Here is a 20,246-nt window from a genome sequence, read left to right as displayed (position 1 = left end):
TTATGACATAAAGTGACATATATTTATCATATGTTTATCACTCATAATCACGTTTAAAGAGAAATCAATGTGCGTGTATAGACAGTTCAGTTTGCTCCATGTTCGTTGTTTTCACCTGTATAAAAGAAGTCTTCAATATTGTCATTCACTGTAAAAGAACATTAATTCAAGTTAAAATAAATTTTCTATTGCTTTTTCTTATGGTTGAGTCAAAACACATTTAACAAGTTTGATCGTTCATGAAAAATATTACAGGCCAACAAACATACCTTTGAAAATTTAATTTATATAATAACATTTTGTAGTATACAACTAATGTACGTATGCATAATCTTTTTTGCAATTATCAATGTTTATACTTCAGACCACATTTGCTCTGATGATCATGGGTATCTTGAATTTTAATAAAGATTAAATAACATGTATATACACGTATACACAAGTGGTACTGAATGCTATGGCTTTGAAATATGACTGAGGTGTAAGAATGTTCATTTTATAACCGCAAAACAATTCGTTGACTAAACAGCACATGAATGTATGCATATGTTTGCCGTAATTGTAAGCAGTGTCAGTGCTCAGGAAAATCCAGAAAGTAATAAAAATAAACTGATATATAATCATCGATATTCTCCGCCAAAGATCTATACACGTTCAGCCTCGTTCTGAAATTTGACGCGTCACGTGATATCTTAAAATAGCAACAGCGACAGTATTGTTAAACTGGTCTATTACTTGAGTAATTGTCATCGGATCGTCACCAAACTTCATCAAAATGTGTTTGGCAATAATATCTACGTCAAGTTAAACATTAAATCAGCCACATTTAAGACTCGGACACTCCTGAGCTACGGCCCTTAAATCATCGAAAAATTGCGTTTAGGTTTCGAAAAAGCGTTTTTTGGGGCATGTGTCTTTGGATTGAGATTGCTCTTGTTTTATTACTGCTTTTGCACAAAAATTGATAATAATTGTGTGTCTTACAGATAATAGGAGTGAATTACACAGAGATGTGCACTCCCTTTGTCGCAGATTTCAATCCACTGGTATATCTGGGTCATACGGATGTAGTGGAGAATTTTCTTGAACATGGGGCTGAAATTGAGGCCCAGTCTGAGAGGACCAAGGATACCCCACTATTGTTGGCCTGCTCCGGGGGCAGAAATGAGGTAACACTCCAGTATATCTTACAACAAGACTGAATGTGTTTCATGTTTGCTTGGTACGGATGCTAAAACTTAGGTCATATGTAGCCATTACTTACTTTGTAAATATTGTAATTCCTATCAGTGTTTCATGAAAGATGGAGTATTAAGGAACTAGAGATGTCCGGCGTCCGTTGTGTGTGCCTGCGTCCGTCCGTCAACAATTTGTTTGTGTAGACAGTAGAGGTCACAGTTTTCATACAATCTTTATGAAATTTGGTGAGAATGTTTTATCTTGATGAAATCTGGGCTGGGATTGTATTTGGGTCATCTGGGGTCAAAAACTAGGTCACTAGGTAAAAAAACTAGGTCACATAATAGGTCAAATAATAGAAAAACCATGTGTTGACAATAGAGGTCGCAGTTTTCATCCAATCTTTATGAAATTTGGTCAGAATGTTAATCTTGATGAAATCTGGGTTGGGATTGTATTTGGGTGATCTGGGGTCATAAACTAGGTCACTAGGTCAAATAATTGAAAAATCATCAACAATGTGTTTGTGTAGACAGTAGAGGTCACAGTTTTCATCCAATGTTTATGAAATTTGGTCAGAACGTTGATCTTGATGAAATCTGGGTTGGGATTGTATTTGGGTCATTTGGGGTCAAAAACTAGGTCACTATGTCAAATAATTGAAAAATCATCAACAATTTGTTTGTGTAGACAGTAGAAGTCACAGTTTTCATCCAATGTTTATGAAATTTGGTCAGCATGTTTATCTTGATGAAATCTGGGTTGGGATTGTATTTGGGTCATCTGGGGTCAAAAACTTGGTCACTAGGTCAAAAACTAGGTCAAATAATTGAAAAACCTTGTGTAGACAATAGAGGTCGCAGTTTCATCCAATCTTTATGAGATTTGGTCAGAATTTTTATGTTGATGAAATCTGGCTTGGGAATGTTTTTGGGTCATCTGGGGTCAAAAACTAGGTCACTAGGTCAAATAATATAAAAAAAACTTGTGTAGACAATAGAGGTCGCAGTTTTCATCCAATCTTTATGCAATGTTGTCAGAATGTTTATCTTGATGAAATCTGTGTTGGGATTGTATTTTGGTCATCTGAGGTTAAAAACTAGGTCACTAGGTCAAATAATAGAAAAACCGTCAACAATTTGTTTGTGTAGACAGTAAAGGTCACAGTTTTCATCCAATCTTTATGAAATTTGGTCAGAATGTTTATCTTGATGAAATCTGGGTTGGGATTGTATTTGGGTCATTGGGTTAAAAAACTAGGTTACTAGGTAAAAAACTAGGTCACTAGGTGAAATAATAAAAAAAAAACTTGTATAGACAATAGAGGTCGCAGTTTTCATCCAATCATTATGAAATTTGTAAGAATATTTATCTTGATGAAATCTGGGTTGGGATTGTATTTGGGTCATTTTGGGTCAAAAAATAGGTCACTAGGTCAAATAATAGAAAAACTTTGTGTAGACAATAGAGGTCACAGTGTTCATCCAATCTTCGTGAAATTTGGCCAGAATCTTTGTCTTGATGAAATCTGGGTTGTGATTGTATTTGGGTCACCTGGGGTCAAAAACTAGGTCAATTGGTCAAATATTAGAAAAACCTTATGTAGACAATAGAGGTCACAGTTTTCATCCAATCTTTATGAAATTTGGTCAGAATGTTTATCTTAATGAAAACTGGGTTGGGATTGTATTTGGTTAGCCAGATGAGCGATCCAGGTCATCATGGCCCTCTTGTTTATTGAATAGTACATATTTTTGTTTGTCTAAACATTTTCCATTTTGTTATTAATATTTCTTTTGTAAGTGTCATTTTAAAGGTAATATAAAAATCTATAGCCAAAATGAGGTTTGTGATTCTAAAATTGGTCCGGAAATATTTATTAGCGAACCTCTGTAAGATATCAGGTAGAGGCAAACTTTTTTTAACTAAATGTATGTATCTGGTTGAGTCTAAAACTAAAGTGCATTTTAGCAATTTCTTTTATTTAAAAATCGCTCTCAAGCTAAAACAAAAATCACTAGCCGGGATATGAATTTTGTGATTCTAACTGAACAAGTACCGGAGCTATTTACTTGCAAAACTGTGTAAGATGTCATAACACGGCATACTTTTTTTATTGAAAAGGACATATATCAGCTTTTGTCTATAATTTTCTTTTCTTATTATTTAAATAACGTTTAACATGTTATATCAAAGTTTATAGTCTGGGAAAAAAATAATTTTTTAGGCTGTTCTCAATATTTTTTAAACTGATTATATTATTTATTAAATTTCTTAATAACATCTAAATTCACGTTAAACATGTTCAACATGAAAAATATAGAGCCTTAAATAAACTTGAATAGTTCCAATTGTGTTTTCTAAATTTCCTAAACTTGTGTCTTTATTTAATTTTTGATAACAAAATAAAAACACGAAAAAAATAAGTGATTTTGCTTTGTTTATTATGGATGATTAATTTCAGTTAGATAAAGGTCTTGAAAAAAAAACATCATTGATAAAGGAGCGAACGAATCCACTCAATGGGAGGAGATGTCCCAAGTGTGGATTAAAAGCGTTTATGGGTATGCCCGTGACACCACATGTCTGCACATGTGTAGATACCATAATTAAGATAACATATCACGTGTCGCCTTTAAATAACATGTTAAATGATAATCAAGACCTTATTTTACCAGGGACTTTTACAAATAGGTCCCTGTTCATGCTGAGTTTTATTACTCTTAAATGAATGCAGATGAACCTTATATCTACTAATTACGTAATAACTGATCGATAACAGGAACTATTTAAGTCTTCAAATATATTCGATAAAATCGTTTCGCCTTCTTGTTTTGTTCAGGGACCTATACAAACATATATGTCCCTGTTGTTTTCTTCAGTACCGTTTTGGAGGCGCGTGCAAGTATTCAGGGGCGGTAATCCGGGAGTTATTAATTTCTGGGATTGTCTATATTGTTCAGAGGCACAAAAAGAATATGTCAGGATTTTCATTTTGTAAAATCAACTTATCCTCAGTACTCCATAAAGGCTGCATTACACTAGGTAAAGCTTCAATGTGTGTGTTTGCAGGACTTACAGAAGTGTCAGCAGTGCTTTGAGATAATCGTTCAGGCAAAGGACCGTCAGGCGGCAGAGGCCAATAAGAACGAAAACATCTTGCTGGAGCAGCTTGATAAGGAACGGCAGGAGGAGGAGAATAGGAGAGCAGTTGCAGCCAAGAAGCGTGAGAAGGAAAAGAAGAAGAAGCAGAAACAGGAGTCAACCAAGGATAATGAGAATGAAAGGTATGTTACATAAATTGTAAACATGTACAATCATTGTGCAGTTTTCTTGTATAAATGTAAGCTTTTAATATGGGATTTTCATGTTTTGGGTGTGAATATGTTATTGGAATAGATGTGTTAAGAAGATTTATTTAGCAGCTTTATTCCTCATTTATCTTACCATTGCCAGCTTATTCTCTGTGTATATTGATTTTTAGCTCACCTGAGCACAACGTGCTCATGATGCTTTTGTGATCGCCTTTTGTCCCTCGTGCGTCCTCCGTCGTGCGGCGTCCACATTTGCCTTGTTAACACTCCAGAGGCCACATTTATTTCAAATCTTCATGAAATTTGGTCAGAAGATTGGTCTCAATGATATCTTTGATGAGTTCGAAAATGGTTACGTTTGCTTGAAAAACATGGCTGCCAAGGGGCGGGGCATTTTTCCTTATATGGTTATAGTAAAATCTTGTTAACACTCGAGAGGTCACATTTATTGTCTGATCTTCATGAAACTTGGTCAGAAGATTCATCCCAATAATATCTTGGACGAGTTCGAAAATGATGCCGGTTGGTTGAAAAACATGGCCGCCAAGGGGCGGGGCATTTTTCCTTATATGGCTTTAGTAAAACCTTGTTAACACTCTAGAGGTCACATTTATTATCCGATCATCAATTCATGAAACTTGGTCAGAAGATTTGTCCCAATGATATCTTGGATGTGTTCAAAAATGATTTTGGTTGCTTTAAAAACATGGCCACCAGGGGCGGGGCATTTTTCCTTATATGGCTATATATGCTATAGTAAAACCTTGTTAACACTCTAGAGGCCACATTTATTGTCCAATCTTCATGAAATTTGGTCAGAAGATTGGTCTCAATGATATCTTGGATGAGTTCGAAAATAATTATGTTTGCTTGAAAAAAAATGGCTTCCAAGGGGCGGGGCATTTTTCCTTATATGGCTATAGTAAAATCTTGTTAACACTGTTGGCCATCCTTAAAAAATCTTTTGTTTGGAATAACCCGACCCAGGTAAATTTGGGTGGGTAGGTAGGTAGGGATTTTTTTTTGTATTTTTTTTCTGACATTGAACTCGGACATAGAGCTTTTTTTGATAATTACCTTTAATTATCAAATAAAGCTCTAAGTCTTCTGTCTCATAATAAGAAAATTGGTAAAGATTTTTCTGCACCGTCCGTATCACCACATTTGTATTGGTAATTCCATTTTTTCTATAAAGAACATCGAAAATATAATATAATCGACGAAAAATACTTTATCCGAAAATGACAGTCCGAAAAATTGTGCGCATTTTGCACATGAAATCAAATGTGCCTATCGTTTGACTACATAAAATGAAAAAAACAAGTAACCTAGCAAATACGTAATTAATATACTATTTGGTTGACATATTACTTTACAATAGCTTAGTTTGTGAATAAAAAACAACAAAGTACATTTTAATTTCAATCGATAACAAAAAGGTGTAACATCTTCTACATATAACTAATCATTTAATAATCATCCTTTAATTTAGATAGATAGTCGGTACAAAGGTGTAATGTGATCAGCTTAAAAATAATTTGTTGAGTGTTACGCTTCTTTTTATTTGTTAATTTTTTATACGACTTTTGCCATCGGCCATTATATTGTAGGCAGATGACAATATCAACTGTGTATTCCAGTATCTGCGCATGAATGACCCAATATTAATAGCTCCTCCCATTCTAAGGTTTTATTCAAATAAGTCATCTCATGTGTACGCGAACTCAATGTTGATTGGCCAGCTACCATATGCACTTCAAAACATTCATGGAAACAAAGAGAACAAATATGAAAAGAAACAATCCAGAATAAAATGGCGTTGTTTTTTTTCAATTAAATTTATCAAGATTTTAGCTTTTTCGCAAATTTGATTTTTCTTGAGCCAAATTCGCAATATTTTCACAAATGGCGATCGACAGCGCGAGCCCTGTAATAGTGAGCATTTATTCCAATTATAACACTTTCGCAATGCCGAAAATTTTCCATATCGTGTTTACATCAAATAACGTCACATAGCATGAGTTAAATTACCACCTAAACTGTAATTCCAAACAAGTGTTTCGTTAAAATTAAATGGGCATCGCATATGCATATGTCAAATAAATAGGCAACCCATATAAAAACATGTTTTGTTCATTGCTATTTTAGATATCCTTGAAAGAGTATTCAATTAAAGGATAAAAAGCAGAAAGGAACAATTTAGCTGAAAGAATTTTTGGTGAGCAAAAAAATTAATTTTTTTTTAAAGTAACAAACAAAAAAATTAAGTTTATTTTAGTGGGTCGGTCGGGTTATGCCAAACAAAAGAATTTTTAAGGATGGCCTTAGAGGCCACATTTACTGTCCGATCTTCATGAAACTTGTTCAGAAGATTCATCTTGATAAATATCTTGGACGAGTTCAACAATGATGCCGGTTGGTTTAAAAACATGGCTGCCAGGGGGCGGGGCATTTTTCCTTATATGGCTATAGTAAAACCTTGTTAACACTCTAGAGGCCACATTTATTTTTCGATCTTCATGAAACTTGGTCAGAAAATTTGTCCCAATAATATCTTGTTATCTCAGGTGAGCGACTTTGGGCCTTTCAGGCCCTCTTGTTTTATTTGATGAGGTGAACTTGTTACATATTAAATCATTAAGAGCTAGAAATTTGATACAATTTATTTCAAAATAAGTTTTAATTCAAAAATAGTAGACATAGCTCTTGAATGTTGAAATGCTTGTAAAATGGTGACTGCAATCTACTAGTATTTCAGTAACAGCAAGAATTCAGGTCCAGAGCCTGGGGCAAAGGGCACCCACTGTATTAAACTGCAAGTGAAGAGCAATGAAGGGGAGGTTATCATACAGCCCCATTCAACCACCTCTACCCTCGGTATGTATGCAGTGGGGTTTGACAGCAAGTGGGACCCATGTAGTGTGTCATTGGTCATATTCAAAAATCAGTCTTGCGCTGTGGAAACTACAACTGCAGGTTATAATATTTGAATAAATGTCTAGAGTTTAAATGCAATACATAAGAAAGCATATATATTCAACTTCATACAATTTTATTTCAATGAAAACTGGCTGTGAGAGAAAGTGCTCTGCAAATGTAGCTATTTCATTTGGTATTTAACGTTAGGCACTAGATAGCCTTACAATTATGAAAGGTGTCATGTTATTTTATGGTATAAAAGCACTTTCATTGGTTTAATTTTTCCTAATCACTAAATCTCAAACATCTGCATTAAACAAGTATTCTAACGTCCTTCGGACAAAGACCAGGGCATGAAACTAACTTTTTAGCTCACCTGAGAACAATGTGCTCATGGTGAGCTTTTGTGATTGCTTTTTGTCCTTCGTGCAGCGTCAACATTTGCCTTGTTAACACTCTAGAGGCCACATTTATTGTCCAATCTTCATGAAATTTGGTCAGAAGATTGGAGTCAATGATATCTTGGATGAGTTTGAAAATTGTATCATTTGCTTGAAAAATATGGCTGCCAAGGGGCGTGGGCATTTTTCCTAACATGGCTATATATGACTATAATAAAATCTTGTTAACACTCTTGAGGCCACATTTATTGTCTGATCTTCACAAAAATTGTCAGAAGATTCATCTCAATAATATCTTAGACGAGTTTTAAAATGATGCTGGTTGGTTGAAAAACATGGCCGCCAGGGGGGGGGGGCATTTTTTCTTATATGGCTATAGTAAAACCTTGTTAACACTCTAGAGGCCACATTTATTTTCCGATCTTCATAAAACTTGGTCAGAAGATTTTGTCCCAATGATATCTTGGATAAGGTAAAAAATGGTTTAGTTGCTTTAAAAACAAGGCCACCAGAGTGCAGGGCATTTTTCCTTATTTGGCTATACTAAAACTTTGTTGTCACTCTAGAGGCCACATTTATTGTCCAATATTGATGAAATTTGGTAAGAAGATTTATCCCAATGATATCTTGGACGAATTTAAAAATGGTTCTGGTTGATTGAAAAACATTGCCGATATTGAAAACATTTTCCCTGATATAGCTATAGTAAAAAAAAACAATCTTAAAATCACATTTATTGTCCAATCTTTATGAAACTTTTTCAAAACATTTTTTCTTATGATATCTTGAATGAGATCGAAAATGGTTTAGGTCTTTAAAAACATGGCCACAAGGTTGCGGGACATTTTTCCTTATATGGCTATTGTAAAACCTTGTTAACACTCCAGAGGCCACATTTATTGTCTGATCATCATGAAACTTGGTCTGAAGACTTGTCCCAATTATATTTTGGACCAGTTCGAGAAGGGTTCCAGTTGCTTGAATAACATGGCTGCCAGGGGGTGGGGCATTTTGCCTTATATGGCTGTATGAAAACCTTGTTAACACTCCAGAGGCCGCATTTATGGTCCGATCATTATGAATTTGGGTTAGAATATTTGTCCCAATGATATCTTGAACGATTTCGACAATTGTTTTGGTTGGTTGGAAAACATGGCCGCCAGGGGGCGAGGTATTTTTCCTTAAATGGCTATGGTAAAAACTTGTTAACACTCTAAAAGTCACATATAGAGTCCAATATTCATGAAACTTGGTCAGAACATTTGTTTTAATGATATCATGGATGAGATCGAGAATGGATCTGGTCTGTTGAAAAACATGGCCGCCATGGGGCGGAGAATTTATCCTTTTATGGCTATATTAAAACATTGTTTGCACTCTATACAGGGCTCGACACTAACAGTGGTCCGTTGACCCGGGGTCAGTAAAAAATAGGGAGTAACACTGAAACTAGAAATTTGGTTGATCTGTTGGACCAATGAAACTGGCCAGCTTATTGTGAATGACTGGTGGAAAGCTGTTTTCATCAATAAAACAACTTTGTATGTTCATAATAAACCAATAATGTCTTCATTATTTTATTGACCAACTCGAGACCGGGATAAAAATAGCAACATATTGGAAATTCCATTTTTTCTAGATGCCCGGATTAAAAAAATATGTTGTCGGATCAAAAAATTGATTTGTGATCAGCAAATGTATCCTGCAAATGTCTCCGGACTTTGCTGTGATCGATAGACAAATTAACATAAAATTCGAAGCGTTTGGATCAAGAAATAAACAAAATGGTATTTATTACTAGTATTTTGAAAAAGCAGCAATAATCAGCATTTTATCGATCTTAGTACCACCAGGATATACTTTGTTTACCGTGCGAATTTACACTGGAGGGCGCCGAATAATGTTTTGATATTGCCTGAGAGTGAATGTGCGTATTTTCAAGATTACAAGTTTTTGCGATGTGGAATTTCATTGCGGGGGTGGTTGAACCTCCGCCTAAAAAACCTTAAAGAACCTCCACCTAAAAAACCTATAACTGATGAAGAAAAGCTTGAAGTACAGCAAAAATATGAAAAAGATAAGAGATAGTTTAGTAGATAGTATAGTTTTTTTTTATAAATACACAATGCATTGTGAATAGTCCGGAAAGTAAGTTGAAATTTAGGTAAAATAACAGAGAAATTGTCAGACCACTTGAAATCTTGGAGGACCAGTAATTTCTGAAAGCTGGCGGTCCTTTGGGTCAGTAGGTAAAAAAGTTAGTGTCAAGCCCTGCTATAAGTTACATTTATGGTTTACTCTTCATGAAACTTGGTCAGAATATTTGTACTAATGATATCTTCGGCTGCACAGAACAGGTCAGTTTCTTTGTATCTCGGTGAGCGACTTTGGGTCTTTTATGCCCTCTTGTTTAATTAAATAACGCGTAGATATAAATGTTTTGATATTACTGTATCATGTATGAAATGCACGATTTCCACCAGGATAATGATTACACTCGGTTTTCATCTTAAGTCCCATAAGTAACTGTATACGATTTTATTCTGTATTACACATTTTGGACCGATTAGTGTGCTTTGTATCACAGAGCCACTGAAATTATTGATAGATATTGACACTGGGTTAATAACTCATGACTAATTCACAACCGCGCAAATCTTCGCTGCCTTTGAGGCATTCTCTGATACTAGTCGGCTTAGGAGTTTGGTCAAGGGGCAATAAAATGTTATCAATAAGGGCGCGTGGTGGCTTTTTCCTTTGAAAAGGGCAGAGTGGCCCTTAAGAAAGGAGGATGGCGCAAAAAGTGTCTGAGAAAAACACTATTTGAATCTGGGTCTTGTCTTAAAAACTATTCTCTCAGGTCTTATCTTAGAAAAACTTTGTTACCACTCTAGAAGCCATATATGGGACTCAATATGAATGAATCTTAGTCAGAATGTTGATCTTGACCATAAATAGGTCCATTTTCAAATCTGTGTGGCATGCGTCCAAAAAGTAGGTTACCATGAAAAATCTTTTAAACAACCTTGTAACTGCTCTAGAGACAGCATTTATGCCCCAATCTTTTACTGTAAAAAGTCGGTTATCTATTAACTAAATTACTGGCTGTCCAGTTTATTTGTATGTTTGACCTTTTGCATGTATTATCCTGTTAAATGTTAAAATGTGAAAGAGTGAACACTCAAATTGGAAGATACATGCTTGTATTAAGTAAGACAAATGGTAACGGCGGTAAAAAAAATTTTACTTAAAAACCGTGGTAATGTTTATACATGAAGCAAGCTGTTAAGTTATACACGACATCAAAAAGAAATTGAAATTTCAAAATTGTATAGCAAGAGTTTGTTTAAAACAAAATGTATCAAGTTAATCGTGTCGGCCCATTTACTCAACTAGTTTTAAGTGCTAACATGTCATCATCAAATTTGTTTGAAATTGTGGGCAAAATCTCATCCAATTACCATCCAGATAACCAGAATAACTTCTGAAAGATTGCCCTTGATTAGATTGAAATTGACTCAATAAAATATATTTAATGTTAACCGCTGTTTATTTCAATTGATTATCATTAAATCTAATTATCACATTGTTCACCATCATGGGACGGTGTGTTGCGTGAAAGAAGTACGTCGATATCTCAAAGGTCAAGGTCATACTTTGAGTTCATAGGTAAAATGCTTGTCCGGGCCATAACTTTGTCTTTTATTGTGAGATTTAAAAATAACTTTGCACGTTTGTTTGCCAATATTGGACGGTGTGTCGCGCGAAAGAATTAAGTTGATATCTCCAAGGTCAAGGTCACACTTTGATTTCAAAGGTCAAAAATGTCCATAAATTAGCTTGTCTGGGCCATAACTATGTTGTTCATTGTGAGATTTTAAATCAATTGGCACATTTGTTCACCATCATTGGACGGTGTGTCGTGCGAAAGAATAACGTCAATATCTCAAAGGTCATGGTCACACTTTGAGTTCGAAGGTCAAAAATGGCCATAAATGAGCTTGTCGGGGCCATAACTCTGTCGTTCATTGTGAGATTTTAAAATCATTTAGCACATTTGTTCACCATCATTAGACAGTGTGTTGCGCAAAAAAATTACGTCGATATCTCCAAGGTCAAAGTCACACATTGAGTTCAAAGGTCAAAAATGGCCATAAATGAGCTTGTCCAGGCCATAATTATGTTGTTCATTGTGAGATTTAAAAATTATTTGGCACATTCGTTCAATATCATTGGACGATGTGTTGCGCGAAAGAATTACGTCGATATCTCAAAGATCAAGGTCACACTTTGAGTTCAAAGGTCAAAAATGGCCATAAATGAGCTTGTCCGGGCCATAACTATGTCGTTCTTTGTGAGATTTTAAAATCATTTGGCACATTTGTTCACCATCATTGGTCGGTGTGTCACGCGAAAGAATTACGTCGATATTTCCAAGGTCAAGGTCACACTAAGTTCAAACGTCAAAAAGACCATAAATGAGTTTGTCTGGGCCATAACTGTGTCGTTCATTGTGAGATTTTCAAATCATTTGTCATATTTGTTCACCATCATTGGACAGTATGTTGCCCAAAAGAATTACGTTGATATCTCCAAGGTCAAGGTCACACTTAAAGTTCAAAGGTCAAAAATGGTCATAAAAAATCTTTTTTATTTTGTTCACACTCATTGGATGGCGTCTCATGCGAAAGAATTCAATCGTTCGAAGGTCAAAATGGCCATAAATGATAATGGCATAATAATTCTTAAAAATCGCCATAAATTAGCTTCTCTTGTTTTGTGAAGACAGAATGCATGATAGTCTGTGTCAATGCAGCATGTGGGGGTATACATCACGTCTGTGACAAAGCTCTAGTTATTTTTTATTCCGCTCACTTTCCACTTTCCAACCTTATTAGGAAGAAAGTTAGTGGCTTTTATTTCATAGTAAAATTTGCTCTATATCTCGACTTTACTCTGTGCGAATTTTTTTTAGCAGGATGACCTAATTAGGGCTCCACTAAGAAAATTTGCGGGGAGTAAAGTCGCGATATAAAGTGAATTTAAATACGAAACAAGGGCTGTTTGTAAAACATGCATACCCCCCATATGGGCTGTCAGTTGTAGTGGCAGCCATTGTCTGAATACGTTTTTTGTCACTGTGACCTTGACCTTTTGACCTAGTTACCTGAAAATCATTAGGGGTCATCTGCCAGTCATGATCAATGCACCTATTAAGTTTCATGATCCTATGCCTAATTATTCTTGAGTTATCATCCAGAAACCATTTTACTGTTTCGAGTCACTGTGACCTTGACCTTTGACCTAGTGACCTGAAAATCAATAGGGGTTCTGCCAGTCATGCTCAATATACCTATGAAGTTTCATGATCCTAGGCGTTAGCATTCTTGAGTTATCATCCGGAAACCATTTTACTATTTTGAGTCACTGTGACCTTGACCTTTGACCTAGTGATCTGAAAATCAATAGGGGTCATCTGCCAGTCATGATCAATGTACCTATGAAGTTTCATGATTCTAGGCCTAAGCATTCTTGAGTTAACATCCGGAAACCATTTTGCTATTTCGAGTCACTGTGACCTTTGACCTAGTGACCTGAAAATCAATAGGGGTCATCTGCCAGTCATGATCAATGCACCTATGAAGTTTCATGATCCTAGGCTTAAGCGTTCTTGAGTAATCTGGAAACCATCTAGTGGACGGACCAACCGACTGACCGACATCAAAACAATATACCCCCTCTTCTTCGAAGGGGGGCATAATAAACGCTTATAATCTTTTTACTGATATGGTTGGAAAGTGAGCGTAATAAATAAAATAATAGAGGGTATAAAACGGTGAAAAATAACCGTCTCGGTATGGAAGTCGCCATCTTAACTATCACATGATTATCCCCTCTGATGTTTATTCTCGATACAATATACTATTGTTAATGCAAAATAAATGATTGTGAACAAATACAGGACAAATAAATTAAATATTGTATGCTTTAATTAATATTGGCTTGCTATACTGGTCTGAATATGTGTTTTTAGTTAAATCATATTATATGTTGTTATGCATTTCATTAATAATGTTCATGTTAACATTCTCAATGCATTTACTTCCTATTCTATTTTCAGTGGATATGCCGTCTGGTAAAGATGAAGTCAAAGAGTCAGGCCAGATGCCCATTATGATGCCTGTGCAGAGCTTTGGCAAGCGACACAACCACTTGAAAAAAAGGTCTGCAGGTGATGCAAAAAGATCAGTTGTTGTTCGCAGAACAAATATTACAAAAGTATTTTGCAAATTTGCAAGAGCTTCTTTTGTTGGTCTGTTCATGTTAACTCAAATGCCTTGTGCTAATTCTTGCCCACCTTACCTGAGTGATCATCAGGTCGCTGTTGGAGGCAATCACACTGCATGTTTGCAGCTGACTTCTGGAATCGATTACGCAGTTTATGTAGATGATTTTTTTATTGGCTTATGTAACCTTTTCAATGGATTAGGTCAAGGGTCGGTGGAAAATGAATATCATAACAATTATCAGGTAAGCGTTAACAACACAGATTGCTGTGTAACCCTATACAAAGTATCCTGTGGTGACAAGAGCATTTGTGCCAAAGCGACAGGAATTAACAACTCTGTCTGTTGCTCACTACCAGTTCAGTGCTACCCACATGTCGACCATGATAACAATGTTCCGGTGTGGGTACCAGTACTTGTGTCTTTTGCTGTTGTGAGTGCTGTTGCCCTACTGATGATTTTGATCTGGTGCATTTGCAAAAATAAATCGAAAAAGATGTACCCACAATTGAGAAATTCAATGTTTTACCACAAAGTTTAACAAAGGCCTGTCTTAAATTAATCCCATTAGGGGAACAGAATTCATAATTTTTAGAAAAGACTAAATTTGAATAAATAATTTAAAGTAAGTTTTTAGCTTACCTGAACACAATGTGCTCAGTGTGAGCTTTTACAATCAGTCTGGCTTTTATTTTCATGCAGCATGTAACTTTTAGCTTGTTAACACTTCATTAGTTCAATGCAGGCATCATGGTTGGAGCAGCACAACACATTTGAAACTGTTGGGATTTGTATTATTCTTTCTCTCAAGTAAATGCTTCAGAGTTTATATGTCACTTGATGTGTTTTTGTTACCTTTCAAATGTACATATAATTTTTGTTAAATATCTATTGAAATAACCACAAATTTACCGAAAACAATCCAGTTAAAGCAATAAACAAAGTACGAAAAATAAAAATATGAATATTTACATCTGTTTTACATATTTTTTTATTTCCATATCGTTTGTTTAAAGACACTGGGTATTTAATGTAAAGTTCTATCGGCTCATAATCTTCAATTTCATAATTTTAATACATATATTAAAGAAAACTGACCGTTTTTTAGCAAGGCTGTTTTCATAGAAAACCCGAGGTATTGTCAAAGCCTGCTCGTCGTCTGCCGTTCGCGGCGTCGTGCTAAAACCTTTACATTGGCTCTAAAATCAAAGTGCTTCCACCTGCATTTTTGAGACTTCACATATAGATGCACCTTGATGAGTTCTACACGCCACACCCATTTCGGGTCACTAGGTTAAAGGTCAAGGTCACTTTTACCTCTATAAAAAATAATTCTGACAAGCTTTCGCAGCCGAGCGTGGCACCCGTTATGTGGTGCTCTTGTTAGTTTAAATTTTCCCAGCCTGGGTCTGTTGGGAGTAACTGTTTTATTCTTTATTATATTGATATGTTACATCAGATTGTAGTCCTCTGCAAATATTTTTGGAATAAAACCCTTTAGTTCTAAACTGGCAACGTCCCATTTCACAAAAGAGTGTTCTAATGTAATATTTGCCTTTTATATTGTTATTTAAGACCATTCCAAATATAACATACAGATGTTAGTAAATCATTTAAATGGATGTAGGAGCACTTGAAAAAATACGACAATCTTTTCTGTGAACAAGTTCCGTTTATGTGATTTTGTGGGAATGTTTATTTTGATAAATATGTTTTCCGAGTTCTAATCTTGATCATTTGTGTACTTAAACTGTTTCAATGGATGAAACATTAAAAAAATTCAAACCATTTTAGAATCTAAAATAATAACTGAATCTTGAAGAAATATGCGCTGAATGTTTATAATGTCTAGAACAAGTTGGAATCTGGATCATTTGTGTCAAAAACTTGATCCCAAGGTCAAAATGCAATACACCTCTTGATTCCACAAAATACGACCTAGTCTTGATGACAATTAGTAAGAATAAATATCTTGACATAAACTTTACATAAATTAAGCAATTTTCAAATATTGGTCATGAGTGCCTTACAACTTGATCGCCAGGTGCAATGATTGAACAAAAACTTGGCAAAATGTTTGTCTTGACAATATCTAGGCCAAGTTTTAAGCTGGGCCACTTGCATCACCAGGTAATTTGGGGTCACCACTTGGTCCTCAGGTCAATTGTTTGACAATTGATGTACCTTAAACTCAGGTGAATGCTTAAAGGTCATCATATCCCGTTTTGTTATTTTTACCCAGATTACCTTAGCAACATTTCAGCCTACCATATTTTCTTCAGTAAAATTAATTATCGTATATCTTTGTTATTCTTTTAAGCTCACCTTGACGGGAAATGCTATTTGTGTCAGTCTATTTCAGGTTTTCTGTGTCTTCAACTTTTTAGCTCATTACCACTCTAGCCATATTTTTATCCAATATAATATAAGTGTATCAGATTGTTAATGTTTGCAATGAACAGATCTGGGTCGTTGGTGTTCAAAAACCAGGTCAAATTTTCGTTACCTTGTTTCATCTCTATAAGCAAACTATATAACAATACCTTGGGAAGCTTTAATCTAGGTCATGAGCCTCGAAAAACTAAGTCACCTGGTCAGCTATGAGAACAAAGTGAACTTTTGCATAAATGGACTCACTATTGAAGTTTTCTTCTGTTGTCTGAAATTTCAGAGTTTTGCTGCAAACATGTGTGTGATGTTATGTTGCTTTTCAATTTCAAGAAGCTGTTTTGTGTTGATGTAGTCGTGAGTATGATTTTGTAAAATGACTGTTTCATTATTGTCTCCATCTGCTGTTGTGTGAAAGTATGCTAATATCTCTGCTAGTGCTATTTTTATTCAGCTTAAATTACAGACATGTAAAGTGTCATAATTGTTAACACATTGTTAACTGTGGCCATGATTAGTTTAGCTGAATTGTGCCACTTTTTTTACTTAAGAAATACAGTATTCAAGTGTTTCAATGTCTTATTTGTTTGGCAATTGTATGGTCATGTGTGGTCAAAGTATGCATTTTATCAAAGCAGAATCCACCAATAAAGCTTATTATCATGATAAAGCAATTTTTATTCAAATTTGATGCGAATATTTTGACACAAATTTGTGTTTTCAAATCTGTAAATAAATACAACCAAGTTTTGTATATGTTAAATTAATTGTATCGAAAAAATGGATTCTTAATGAAATTATGTGGACATTGTATATTTACATTCAGATTTATTTCAAGCAAGGTCTGTTCTTGTTTTACAAGTTTTATCAAACTATACATTATTTAATATAATACACACATATTTTGTTATACCCCCATTACCATTGGTAATAGGGTCTTTATAGGAGTCACTTTGTCTATCGGTCTGTCCCGAAAATTTCATCCGATCTTCATCAAACTTGGTCAGAAGTTGTATCAAGATGATGTCTGGTCAAGTTTGAATATGGGTTATCCCGGGTCAAAAACTAGGTCACTGGGTCACTTTGTGCTTTTTAAACCGATAGAATGTCCAGACAATAACTATGTCATTTATCGTTAGATTTTAATATGACTTGGTACATTTGTTCACCATCATGGGACGGTGTATCATGCAAAAGAAGAACGTCAATATCTCCAAGGTCAAGGTCACACTTGGAGTTACTCATACATGAGCTTGTCCGGGCCATAACTTTGATATTTATTGTGAGACTTAAAAATCATTTGGCACATTTGTTCACCATTTTTGGACGGTGTGGCATGCGAAAGAATTACGTCGATATCTCCATTGCCAAGGTCACACTTTTGAGTTCAAAGGTCAAAAATGGCATAAGTGAGATTGTCGGGGCCATAACTATGTCGTTCATTGCGAGATTTTAAAATCATTTGGCACATTTGTTCACCATCATTGGACGTTTGTCATTCAAAAATTTATGTCGATAACACAAAGGTCAAGGTCACACTTTGAGTTCAAAGGTCAAAAATGGCCATAAATGCGCTTGTCCGGGACATAACTATGTCATTCATTGTGAGTTTTTTTTAATTATTTGGCACATTTGTTCACAATCATTGGACGGTGTGTTATGCGGAAGAATTACGTCGATATCTGCAACGTCAAGGTCACACTTTGAATTCAAAGGTCAAAAATGGCCATAAATGATCTTGTCCGGGCCATAACTATGTCATTCTTTGTGAGATTTTAAAATAACTCTGTACATTTGTACACAATCATTGGGCGGTATGTCATGCGAAAGAATAAAGTTGATATCTCCAAGGTCAGTGTCACACTTTGAGTTCAAAGGTCAAAAATGGCCATAAATGATATTGTCCGGGCCATAACTATGTCATTCATTGTGAGATTTTAAAATGATTCTGTACATTACTTTTTATTCACAGTCAATGCAGCATGTGGGGTGTATGTCACGATTGTGACAAAGCTCTAGTTTCAAATGTTATATATGTATCTACAACGTTGTCTTCATCTTAAACCATTATATTTGTTGCTTTAATATTGTTTTTATTTTCATTTCTTTTTTGTTGTTGTTATTTGACTGTTATCATAAGTCCATACATGCATGTTATTGATATTTCTGTACGCATTTTTCCAATAAAATTGTCTCTTTACGATGTTTTGTTTCTTGTTAGCCTATATGTGATGACTAATTTTGTATAGACATGATATAAATAATATATACATAATATTATTTTACATCATATGACTCATCCACGTTTAGTTTTCATATAACCATCCCTTCTTATTTTGAATAGCCTTGACATTGCTGTATATGTACAAAGAAGTTTTATGAGATCCATCCGCGCTTGAGGCTGGTGAATGTGATGACCCAGAATATGTTCCAACACTCCTACCTAATAAATTATTTGACTCGGGTGAAACTTTTGAAATTTAGCTGTCATGTCCAGCTATTTGTTTTATTGAAAGACATTTGTTATCCTGCTGTCGTCTGCACTGTTGGTGGAAGCAATAGTATCCGGAGGAACCCCCACTTGTTCAGTATAATGCCTAACAACTAAACTCTCTTTCTTCTGGGAACATGAATTGAACCCAGGTCCCCTATGTGAGAAGCGCGTGTACCAACTACTGCGCTAACCCATGATGCCGCTATGATTTGTAACATGTTTATATCGCGCCTGTGCTGCTAAAAGTAGTAGTAGCATGTGTTAAATTCTTAAAGGTAATACCACATTAAGACGACATTTTGATGTACTCATTTTTCACCCCAGGAAACCCGTTATCTTGCGGGTCGTGTAATACCATAGGGGACAGTGCTGTGCATTTTGGCATGAACTTACATAGGGTAAGTAAATTGGAAACATTAAATTTATCAAAGTCCAATTTGAAACAACTGTGTATTAACATTGATAACAAAGGTATTGGCCTACATGTTGAAACAATCCTGAAAAATGTTCTTTAAAAAATGAACGAAATGTGGCTCCCTGAAGTAGAAGATCGGGCAAAACGGGCCATGTTCAGGCATTTAGGGGAGAAAAAACTGCTTTAATTTGCAAGACACTACCATTATTAAAGGATTTTTTACAAACTTTCACATGTCTGCCATAACCTCTCAGCAGGGTTTCTCCAGAAAACTATTTATTTTGGAGAAATTTGCGTTTTTAATGACCATGTTGGAAAATCATTGATACCATCTGGGAAAGACCAGGAAACCATATGTGGGTAGTGACCTTATAATTTTTTTTCGTGACAAAAAACCTAATTTTCATCCATTTTAATGCAATTTCTTTGCTTTGTAGAGGCCTATAGTAAGTGTATGTGGGCACATATGCATACAAATGTACTTTAAATGCTTTTTAATACATTAAATGATATTATTTGGCTTTCATCCAACATCATTTCAGAAACGTGAATCTTTTGTCTTATATACATGTATAATGTGGTTATTCAATGTCCACTTTAGATATGTAAAAAAGCTATCAAAATGCTAGTGTTGCCCCCCCCCCCCACAAACATTATTATACCGCCATAAAGTCTGTTTGGGGGGCTATAGAGGAATCAGTTTGTCCCGACCGTCCCTGTCCCAGTATGTCACGTCCGTCCCGATTTTTTGTCCGTTTGTCCGCCCGATTTATTTTCATGAAATAAATTTTGAACAAATGAACATACAACATTCAAACTTCATATGTTGATGCAACCTTATTAACTGTA

At 35.2% G+C, this 20,246-nt stretch overlaps 1 protein-coding gene across 3 annotated transcripts; it reads left to right on the top strand.

Moving 5' to 3' along the window:
- The first annotated feature begins 990 nt into the window (after positions 1 to 990).
- LOC127842217 (ankyrin repeat and KH domain-containing protein 1-like) lies at positions 991 to 18,688 on the top strand. Of its 3 annotated transcripts, XR_008031515.1 has the most exons (5): positions 991 to 1,169; positions 4,252 to 4,466; positions 7,252 to 7,370; positions 13,935 to 18,203; positions 18,366 to 18,688. XR_008031515.1 is itself a non-coding variant. In XM_052371630.1 (4 exons), the coding sequence occupies exons 1-4, from the start codon at positions 1,011 to 1,013 to the stop codon at positions 14,639 to 14,641; spliced, it is 1,200 nt and encodes a 399-aa protein (XP_052227590.1). In that variant the 5' UTR covers positions 991 to 1,010; the 3' UTR covers positions 14,642 to 18,688. The 3 variants fall into 3 exon arrangements, 2 of the variants coding, with proteins under 2 accessions (XP_052227590.1, XP_052227591.1); XM_052371630.1 differs by having other exon boundaries at positions 13,935 to 18,688; XM_052371631.1 differs by lacking the exons at positions 13,935 to 18,203; positions 18,366 to 18,688 and having other exon boundaries at positions 7,244 to 7,370.
- The last annotated feature ends 1,558 nt before the right edge of the window (positions 18,689 to 20,246 follow it).

The sequence above is a fragment of the Dreissena polymorpha genome, chromosome 8 (assembly GCF_020536995.1).
Source record: "Dreissena polymorpha isolate Duluth1 chromosome 8, UMN_Dpol_1.0, whole genome shotgun sequence".
In the NCBI taxonomy this organism is placed as follows: Eukaryota; Metazoa; Mollusca; class Bivalvia; order Myida; family Dreissenidae; genus Dreissena; species Dreissena polymorpha.
The sequence above is the reverse complement of the archived record's forward strand: the minus strand, read 5'-3'. Positions and strand labels throughout refer to the sequence as shown.

Bases quoted from the DNA above. Each gene is read 5' to 3' on its own strand.
- LOC127842217 (XM_052371630.1), top strand. From the start codon at position 1,011: ATGTGCACTCCCTTTGTCGCAGATTTCAATCCACTGGTATATCTGGGT. The intron at 1,170-4,251 runs GTAACACTCCAG...GTGTGTTTGCAG, and splicing joins GCTCCGGGGGCAGAAATGAG to GACTTACAGAAGTGTCAGCA. The intron at 7,371-13,934 runs GTATGTATGCAG...TTCTATTTTCAG, and splicing joins TTCAACCACCTCTACCCTCG to TGGATATGCCGTCTGGTAAA.